Source organism: Aquila chrysaetos, chromosome 24 (genome assembly GCF_900496995.4).
Source record: "Aquila chrysaetos chrysaetos chromosome 24, bAquChr1.4, whole genome shotgun sequence".
Classification (NCBI taxonomy): domain Eukaryota; kingdom Metazoa; phylum Chordata; class Aves; order Accipitriformes; family Accipitridae; genus Aquila; species Aquila chrysaetos.
In genome coordinates, this window is record NC_044027.1 from 352597 (window position 1) to 363243 (window position 10647).

The 10647-nt window shown below is 36.4% G+C and overlaps 1 protein-coding gene across 5 annotated transcripts in view; it reads left to right on the forward strand.

Annotated features, from left to right (window-relative positions):
- Positions 1-10403, forward strand: part of TRIM33 (tripartite motif containing 33) — a 42798-nt gene extending 32395 nt beyond the window's left edge. For 4 of the 5 annotated variants that reach the window (XM_029999850.2, XM_029999852.1, XM_029999848.1 and 1 more), the window contains 6 exons: positions 522-868; positions 1360-1483; positions 2492-2566; positions 3197-3349; positions 5139-5189; positions 5272-10403. In XM_029999850.2, coding sequence (XP_029855710.1) covers positions 522-868; positions 1360-1483; positions 2492-2566; positions 3197-3349; positions 5139-5189; positions 5272-5484 — 963 coding nt within the window. In that variant the 3' untranslated portion in view covers positions 5485-10403. The remainder of the gene's footprint in view (positions 1-521; positions 869-1359; positions 1484-2491; positions 2567-3196; positions 3350-5138; positions 5190-5271) is intronic. The other variant, XM_029999849.1, reaches the window with a different exon arrangement.
- Positions 10404-10647: the final 244 nt, after the last annotated feature.

Consider the following 10647-nt stretch of genomic DNA (forward strand, 5'->3'; position numbering starts at 1 on the left):
TGCTGCTTTTAATCCCTAACTAATAAAAGCTGTAAGTTACCCTTTGTTACTAGTTCCTGAACATTCATATGTATGTAATTACATTGAGAATCTTCCAACCAGTCAAAAGTTCTTATACCAGAGCACAAATGAAATATTTATGCAAGTGAGCGTTTTTCAGTGTTTCCCAGCTGTGCTTGATTTAATAGGATTGTGTACTGGGAGCAGGGTGATGGATTTGAGGATTTTTCCTAATGACAGTGAAGGTATATTTTTAACAATTTATCATTGTGTTTGGCTTGAAAGCTTGTTTATCGTGTTGTATATCAGTAGAAATGAGTCTGTTCTTGAAAGGATGGACTTGTGAAAAAGTAGTTTTCAATACTGTATGCTACTCAGGTCTTCATAATGATTTGCCACATATTTTGGGAAGTGAGTATAGTACCTTTAAATGGTGGATGGCTTTTGACTTCCAACATATGAAGAAAGATGCCCTTGTAAAATTGACTCTCTCTGATTTTCATCTGCTACTTTCATTTCAGCTTAGCAGTCCTGAGAGCAGCTTGACACCACCACTATCCACTAACTTGCATCTGGAAAGTGAATTAGAAGCATTAGGAAGTCTTGAAAATCATGTAAAAACTGAACCAGCAGATTTAAGTGAAAGTTGCAAACAGTCTGGACATAGCCTTGTAAATGGAAAATCCCCGGTGCGGAGTCTAATGCACCGATCAGCTAGAATTGGAGGAGAAGGCAATAACAAAGACGATGATCCAAATGAAGACTGGTGTGCTGTATGCCAAAATGGAGGGGATCTATTATGTTGTGAAAAGTGCCCGAAGGTGTTTCACCTGACTTGTCATGTACCAACGCTCCTCAGCTTTCCAAGGTACCAGAAACAGTGTAGTGGTTCCTGAGAAGAGCTCTGTGGTCTTACTCGTATGGTAGATTACAACACAGTACCAAAACTGGTGCTTCATCCTGAACATCAGCTAGTTCTGGATGATTTCTTGACAGTAAAAAAATCTGACATTTCAAAGGCCTGTCTGAATTGTTTTGTGTGTAACTGGTCAATGTTTATCTGATAAACACATGGTCTCTCAAAGTGTGATTCTGTTATGTAAAGTTCATTTTAAAGTCCTGGTGAGAAAGGTGTTTTAAAGTACTAGAACATACTTGGGAGAGGAATATGAGGGCAGGAAAAATGGCCTTGACTGGCAGAATTATCTTGAGCTTTAAGTTATTCCTTATCTTTGGATATCCAAGTCTTTACTATAGTACAATGTGAATGTGTAACAGCTAATGGAAAAATCTTTGTAGTCATCACTGATGATACTTTGTCCCAGGAGATCTGGAATAATTGTGTTCATTTCCGTTTAGTGGAGAGTGGATATGTACATTCTGCAGAGACCTGAGCAAACCAGAAGTAGAATATGATTGTGACAATTCACAACACAGCAAGAAAGGGAAAACAGCACAAGGCCTGAGTCCTGTGGACCAAAGGGTATGTCTCAGATCTGTAGGAATCTGTTGCTAGAAAAAAGTGCTTTCTCACACTAGCAATCCCCCAATGTTTCTTGAAGATGCTTTTGCTGTGGCTGCAGCAAACTAAATATAGTTGTGGCTGTTCCAAAAAAACCCCAGAAATGAGTAATGAGATTTTTCTTGCTGTGACCACATATATGAGTGTTGGTGACTATGTGGGAGTGCTCCATTCATCCAGTAGCTAAAATTTGCGTGTAAACACATATTCTGTATTTAAATGCATCCTTTAACATGCATTAATGTCTTCAGTGTTCTTAATTAGAAGTTCTTTGCATTTAACATTGACATAACCTTCATAAAATAGTTACCTAAGTTTCGTGTGTTAAGCTTGTGCTGTGAGAGGTGCTAGAAGTATTTAGGTGCATTCTTGTGGAAGGTGTAATGACCTTGACAGTCAGAATTTATTTTTAGCTTTATCAATCGGCCTGTGCGTAAAGAGTTAGAGTTATCAAATCAAATTCCTCCAAAGGAATTGCAAGCAAAGGAGAGAAAAATATTTTAAGAGGGAATTCATAGAAACACTCTGGCTTTGGTTTCAAATTGTTTAGTTTTGTCTTGTGGGGAAAAGGATAAAAGTCTGCAACTCAGTCCTTTCCTGTCACATGCAGTTATGGTTGGACAAAAGTGGTTGTAGTTGGTCTTTTTTTTTTTTTTTTTTTTTTCCTCCAATTTGACTGTACATTAGTGTGTCTCTTCATGTTTGACTTTAGCCCTACGCTTTTGTTTAGGAAGAAGAAAGCAAAAAGGGAGTATATTTCTGCTATGTGAACAGTAAGGTGGTGTTCTACCCTCTTAACAATGCCCTCCTAAGAACTTGACATTTTATAATTAAGCTTGTAGGGATTGTATTTAAATTTTCTAATACTAAGCTGCTAAAGTATAAACCTATTTAAAATAGGGAGATATGAACTTCTGGGCTGAGGATAAATTAAAGATATTAATGTGAAGCTGTTTATTTCTTTGTAAGAAATGTGAACGTCTGCTGCTTTACCTGTATTGTCATGAGCTGAGCATTGAATTTCAAGAGCCTGTCCCAGCTTCGGTGAGTCTCCTGAAAAATAGTTTGTGATTTATTTTTGGCATAGCATCTCTAAAAGTCTAGAGTTCGGGAAGGAACTGACTGCTTTTACTTGAAGCATGTTGCCCTTGATCAATCTAAAATTTCTGACAGTCATCCAGTATTTCATGATTCTGAGAGAGACAGAAGCTGGTTCTGTAGCTTCTCCATGCAGGAGCTCTACACCCAGTCTCAAACCTAGATATTTAAAAATAATTTCAATTAGCAGTTGTTGAATTGGAAGAGGATGTTTCAGGATACCCATGAAATTCAAGATGCTTTAGGAGAGTTTTGTGGGTTTTTTCTTTTTTTTTGGTTGTTTTTTTTTTTTTACCATTTTTTAAATGAAAGGAGGAAAGAAACTGCTTTGACTCTTCTGTTTTCAGCTGTAAAAGAAGTAACTATAACAAAAAGCATTACCATGCTATGATAGACACTGAAGGTTAGAAAGAACTTCTTCAGCAATTTGAGGAAAGGAAGTTGTTCTCACTTGCTGAACATGGATACAATGCATGATGAGATTAGCTGATTGATACTTTGATAAGTGAAGAAATTCAACTGCTGCTGTGAACTATGTAGTCACTGTAGTGATAAATCACTGTTTATTTTTTACAGATACCAAACTACTATAAAATTATAAAGAAACCAATGGATTTATCTACGGTGAAAAAGAAACTGCAGAAGAAGCATTCTCAACACTACCAGACTCCTGAGGATTTTGTGGCAGATGTCCGGTTGATCTTCAAGAACTGTGAAAGGTTTAATGAAGTATGTTAACTTCCAATCTGTATACATTTTTTTAGATTAAGATTTATTTCAACATGGTTATGCAGCTTCTCCAACTAAAGGCTCTGCTTCCTGTAGTAACTTCTGCTTATGGTGCAGATGCTGAATCAGACATTTAAAAACCAAACAAAACAAATGCAATTACAGAACTACCTCTCAGTTTTAGCTAAATGGGGAGATCAGGCGGAACTTTTAAAGTGCATTCACTGGTGCAGATATATGACTAACGAGCAGGGTGACCTTGTTACAGTACATCGAATAGATTGTAGAAGTGCTGAGGAAGTGTGGTAATAAAGACAATCAAGCAGTCCTTAAAACTGTCTCAAGCTATACAGATAATTGTTCTTGCACTCATGAAACATGGTGGACCTCTATTGAAGAAACGTCCTGTACTGAGGAAGAGTGCCTTTCTGAAGAATATTCTACTGGTTCTAGTACCTCTTGCAGGCTGAATCCAGAAAAGCATTGTGTTCATTATGGCTAGTATTAAGCTTAGTGCTTTAGCTCATGGGTATTTGGGCTCTCACAAAAATCAATTTTCAGTAAATAACTTTTGTATGGAGTCATGCTTTCGATGAATGTGGAAAGTTGACTTATTTTGCAGTGAACCCATCTGATAATGAAATATTTGCACCTTACATGTGAAATGTGACTTGGGGAGATAAATTAGCTAAATGTTATTATTAGATGGAGCAATGGAAAAAATATTCTGATATCAAAAAAAATTGTGGTATTGTGCTGAAACAAAGTAGGAGCTGAGATAAGGGGTTATCCTTGTTTCCTTGAAGCAAGGATGACAAAGCCCTGGGGAGAAGGCGTCGCAGGGAATGGCTTTCTTCTGATCTTAGAAATGCATGAAACAGCCAGTCTTTTTCTGTAAAATGTAATCTGAGTTTTGCAGTGTTTGGACTGCATTTCTGGCTCTGTGAAGAAGTAAATTGTAGGAAGTACACAAGCCTACAATTAAAATCTCAACTGTTTCACAAGTACACTAGTGAAAATCAAGGTTAATGATGTAATGCTGTAAATGCTTACTAGCATTTGGGACTTTGACACCCCCAACTCCCTTATGTCTCTATATTAGGTGGAGGTTAATGAGCACTGTGGAAGAAGTTGCAATTATGTGAACTTCTCAATCAAGGGAATTAATGAAGCATCTACTGTAGAGGAAAACATGCTGCAGCTCTTAGGGACAGAGTAAAACAAGGGAGCAAGGCCTGATGGATGTGTTTTGTGTTGATTTTTTGTTTGGTTTTTTTTTTTTTTTTTTTAAAAAGGTGTTTCAGACTTGTCTCACTGTTTGAAATGCTGGCTCATGGCAAAAGATGAGTCACCCTCACCCCTCATAATAGCATCATGTCTAGTGCCTCTAAGCCATATGCTTTTAAAAAATAGAACTCAAAGTGTGGTAAGACCCTCAAGAAAGAAGTCTCATGGAGCGCTTCTCTCTAAAGTGAGACTTTTCCACAATAATGCCCAGGCAACTAAAATTTGTAATGAAGAAGGCAGTCATGAGTAGAGCGCAGTTTTGAAAATGACTGGGAGACATTTGTACAAAGGTTGTGTGTTTTGTTGAAGGTTTATTTACCTCATGTCACCCTCCTAAGACTTGTTTTAAACCTGCTTCCGCTAAGTTTGAGAACTAAAGAGGTGTAGTCCATAACAAACTGTTTTGTTGTTATGGCTGACTTTAGTCATCCAATCCTATGCAATCTCGTAACTTTAGAAAGGATTATAATTTCATTTTTTTTGACTCTGGTATCCTTTTTAGATGATGAAAGTTGTTCAAGTTTATGCAGAAACACAAGAGATTAATTTGAAGGTAAGCGTTTCAGACCATGCACACTTGGTGAAGGGATGTGCATTTCCAACAGGTGAATATTCCTGTCTTCTTTTATTTACAGGCTGATTCAGAAGTAGCACAGGCAGGGAAGGCAGTTGCATTATACTTTGAAGATAAACTTACAGAGATCTACCCAGACAGGACCTTCCAGCCTTTGCCTGAATTTGAGCAGGAAGAGGATGATGGTGAAATAACTGAGGACTCCGATGAAGATTTTATACAGCCACGTAGGAAACGCCTAAAATCAGATGAGAGACCAGTACATATAAAGTAATCTAATGATATGGACCTAAAATTTATTGTAAAAACTGTTATTTAAGTGTTCCTGGAATATTATCATGCCTACAGTGGCCATCTTGAAGAAGCTGATAGCTTTTTAAACAGTATTAGATTACAAAAAATACTTGTACAGAAAAGCATTCTCATCAAAAGGGGAAAAAAACTGTATTGTAAATTTTTGGTGGTTTTTTTGTTTGGTTTTTTTTTCCCTTGATTATTTGCTGTATTCTTTCTTTTCCTGATGGAGGGGACACACTCATCCTGGTCTCACAGATAGAGGTGGATGAATGTTGAAGAGAAGCAGATTTGATAAGAGATGTTCCATGTACAGATAAGAAAATGTTCTGCAGGACTGGACCAATACAGTTACTGTATCTTGCCTTCATGCTGGACTGCAGTGTAAACTGTAAGCAATGTTCCTGAAATCCCCTCTTTGTGTGAACTTAAGTGCGTGTTGGTCATTGCTTTTATAATTTCATTTAAGCGGTATTGTGAATAACTGATCTTCTGTGTTGATCCAATTATCTAAATTTGACTTTCTTTACTACATTTTATGTATAGCAAAAGGAAAAAAAAAATCATTAAACTGTTCTGAATTGGCAAGTGCAGGAGTGTGAGTTCTTGACAGACGAAAGACTAAACTGGTGGCAACAATGTCTTTTCAGTAGGGCTAGGTATATTTATTACGAATCCTGTACACAGAACATTTTAATGGCATTCATGGCAGAAGTCTTAGCATTGTCTCATCTGTCCCTGATCCCCCGAATGAGGCAGAATGTTATCTCCAGTATTCATTGTCTAATTTTCTGTACTTAAGATATAGACTGAAGAGGTAATAACTGGTTGGGGTGTTTTTCCAGTCTTCCTAAATATCAGTTTCTAATAGACCACTTGGCAAACAATAACCTATTAACTACCAAATGTGTAAAATTTCCTGTATTCACTTTGTCTTATTTGTAAATAGTGAATTGAGATTTCTTGCAGATCAGCAACATTTGCTGAACTGTTTTTAAGCTAATATGTATTCTTATTAATTGTTCCTATCAAGAAAAGATTTGTAATATATGCTATTTCTAACATTGCATTCATTTTGAGGTTCTGTCTTATTTTTATTATCGAGTACTACTCAGAACTTTCTTCAGAAGCAGCTTATGAGCAAAATGTCTAGAAAGATTGGAATAAATCTGTTGAGATGGGGTTACTTGTCCATTGAACAAAGCACTTGCACAGACCAGGATTTGGCTTTGAGTGGTTTCTGGTCAAATACTGAAAACAGAACCATTTCCCTGTTTCCCTAAACCCTGTGGCAGGCATCTCTGCAGTGCCTTCCCATTGCATACTGCCTTCATTCCAGCATTTCTGGTTAAAAATGAGGTCCTCACAAAGTAATTATAGTTTGAACAGTTGTTTCCTTTACTGACAGAAATCAATACTAGAAATAATAAATGTAATTGCTGGCCTTCATATAGATTTTGTTAAAGATGAAGAAATCACATAATTGGATGAGGTCAAGTTGACAGACTATAAATTTGCTGTAAGATTTTGTGTGAATACAGCAATTCTGTGGTAAATCACTGGGGTTTTGGTATACTCAGCATGAGCAATTCCTGTGACATTGTATACACTTTACCATAATGGTAAAGATAAGTATTTTAGCACAATGTATTAAATTGAGATATGGTCTCAGCAATTTTTATGCAAATCACTTAAGATTTGATTTCTTTTTATAAGAACAACGTATATGTACATTGTGACTATACCTCTCTCAAAATAAATGAGGGGACTGAAGGTATTTGTAACTTCAAGCTCACTTCTTTAGATTACGCAAATGTTACACTTAAAACAGGTTTTTTTTCAGTTCTCAGATATTAACATAGTACCAGTTTAAATTTATTTTTTACCAGTTTGTATGTGAAAGGAAAAGTAACTCTACTTAAACATATTAAATTGACAAATAGCAAAAACTTTGCCTGTAGAAAGGATGATGCGTGTGAATAGGACACTAATAGTAACAAGGGATCATTTAATGGCTCAGTGTATTGCCTATTTGTGCATTTCTAGTTTCTCAGCTTCATTTTGCAAAGAAATATTATTAAAATTATCATGCAAATAAGATTTTGTGAATTCTCTTCAATTGGGGTTACTATTTTTATGGCGCTTAAGCACTCTAGGTTCTGTACCTTCAGGCCCCAACTTTTTAACTGTTCGCCCTGTAAGGTACCAGTCATGGATTCAAGTACCGCAGACACGCACTGCCTGAACTGGAGCGTAGGACAAGCTTGATGGCATCCTAGACTGGGTCACAAAGTGGGGGAAGGACCACACTACAAAGCTGCGGTTCGGGGGTGGCACATGCTCCCTGGCTGCTGAAGAACAGTACCATCTGTTTTCCACCCAGACCCCAGAGCATATGTCTAAATGTTTTGAGATAGGCTAGCGACAGCCTGTATTCCACTAGTTCACCTGCAAACCACAAATGATGCTAAGCTTTGACCTTGATGAGGGTTCAGCCTCTACTCTTGCACATAACCCACTGAACTAGAATTGGTCCTTCCGTTCAACTCATCAGTGCTCAGTAGTATTATGTGGAATTTTGACTTGTGTGCAAGAAATCTTAACCATTTCTTTTTTTATATAAAAGAAACAAAACAACATTCTCTTCCCCCACCCGCCCTGGCCTGCCCTTCATTTTGGAAATCCCAATACAACAATTCAATGATAGTTTTGAAATTAGCTAAGTTCTATTCAAAAATATTTGAAAGGATAGATAAGCTCAGCTAATACACTTCCTGATCCTATAGTCTGTAAATGGTCATCATGGAACTGGTAAGGGTTTGCTCAGTCAAAATGTTTTTGGTGCCACACTGTAACTTGTTCAAGAGCAAATGAATGGGGTTTGTATCAACAGGCCGCTGTGTTACTCTGTTCATCTTCTCTGTGCCAGATGATGTGTGTGCAATACATGCAAGTGACAGTGTGTTTTACCCTGGGAATTAGAGCACAGTTTACATCAATAGAACTTCTAGCAGATGAAAGATGTGGTGGGTGCACTTTGCATGCCAGCTCTTTTGTCTGCATGATAGCAGTATTCCAACATGATAGCAAGAAGGTAGTCTGGCACCTGATGTAATTATATGCTCTCATTTAAGACACTTGTAAAAAAGACCATTCATGTCTTGATTTTTGTTGTGAATGACCCTGAAGTTTAAGTTAATCCAAAGAAGTAAAAGGCAACTTGCTTTTGAAATAAGAGTGAAAAGTGTACAGTATGCTACTTGTGGACTTCTCAATTACCTCAGCAGGTATCCTGCCATGTAATTACTAGTGATTAGTGATAATGTAACCAGCTGAATAGGTTCAGGTCTTTTATTTAACTGTACCCTGGAATTAAGTTGCCTATAGCATAATAAGGCAGGGTTACTATCCAAAAAAGGATGTTCCCCAAACTTTTGAAAATAGAAATGCTCTGTTAAATGTAGAGAGGTTGTTTTTTTTGTGTGGAATGTCACCATTGCTACTACTTGTGACGTTTGACTGTGTTGGCACACTTAACACTGGATCATTGAAATGTTTTATAAACATTTCTGCAAGCCACTGGAACAGAAGTCCTTAAAATTAGCCCAAATTTATCATTCTGTTTTATAACTTAGTTTATTGGCTGACCTCTAAAAATTTTGGTAATGGCAACAGTATTTTAAAGCTATATGTATGATGTACTGGAAGTTGGCTTTTTCTTGTTTTTCTTACTCTCTTCCTTGGAAAAAGCAATAAAACTGCTTTGTTGCCTATTAGCATGACAGGAATCCTTTCCTTTGGATAGTGGTTTTATAGGAAAGTTTGTATGCATATCACCAAGTCTAGCTTTTAAAAACAAAGTGTGCAGGAGTTATTGACAATATAGTGTGGCATTTTATTTAAAAAATTGGGGAAAGTTACATATTTTTTTAAAAAGTAGGTGTTTGAGTAAATAATGGAGGTACTTTTTTAAAAAAAATTTATATGCCACAGTTTACATAGACATATTTCAGATTGAACATATTCATTGTATCTTCAGATATGGCGATTTCTTTTATTTTCTCAAAGTGCTGTACAGTAATTCTTCCATCTAGTTTCTGTGTTTGCTTATGAGAATCCTACTTTATATGCTTTCTAATGTATCTGAATTGAATTAGTTTTCAAAAATTGCAGTTGATTTGGGTATCTTTGTTATAAGTGAACTATTAAACATATGAAATGCAGTTTTGGCCTTTTCTATTGAGTGATCTTACAGCTCAAGGCTGCTTTCTTTAGAATTTATTGAATTTCTACAAGGAGAGGTACTAAAATATTTTATAAGTTCAACTTGCAGCATTCACTAGAGTGAGCTACATTTAAGAAAAAGAAGTGCATGTCTGCTAATGGCCTGCAAATGGGGGTATTTCTTAGGTTCAGAACACCATGAAACATGTATATAAGCCTATAAAGATTTGTGCAGTGGAAAGCCTGTTTTACATGTAAATGTACTCATGGAAGGGTTAAATTCATGGCATTCTTTGATTCGTCGATTATTTCTTGCTTCCAGTAACTGAACTGGTTCTTTTTTGCACATAGGAAACTTTGCTCATCTTTTAATATGATTCTTCAAAAAAGTGCTGTTTCTGTGGTATTGTATTATCTGAATAATCATATTTAACTTTTTTTCAAGGAAGTTACTGTTTCTAATTGTTCTGTTCCTGTGTTTTTTGCTGGTGTGTAATAAAAAAAAAAGAAGAGTTTTTCTTTACATGGTTATTTAATACGTTAGCTGCCTGTAAATATTTCTTGTTAAGTGCTCTGGAATGTGCTGTAGACATTGTATTAGATCAGTTTAAAGCATTGTTTGAAAACCATTTTGTTTTGGTTATTTCTATTAAATTAGAAAAATGACTCTTTCAATTTGAGTTTCTTTTTTGCACATCTGTGTTAGGTCATTAGATACTAGCTCATGTCTGGCAAAAGACTTTTCTGATACTTGCAGTGTGGAAGTACCTTGATGAAATTGTAGCTGCAGCAGTTGAAGTATGACCACCTGAGGCTGCATGATCTGCAGCGATCAGTAGTTCCAAGACAGAAAATACAGAAGCCTAAACTCGATTCAAAGTTTGTGTTGGGGATGCTGTGATTTTGCCACTCTGCACTT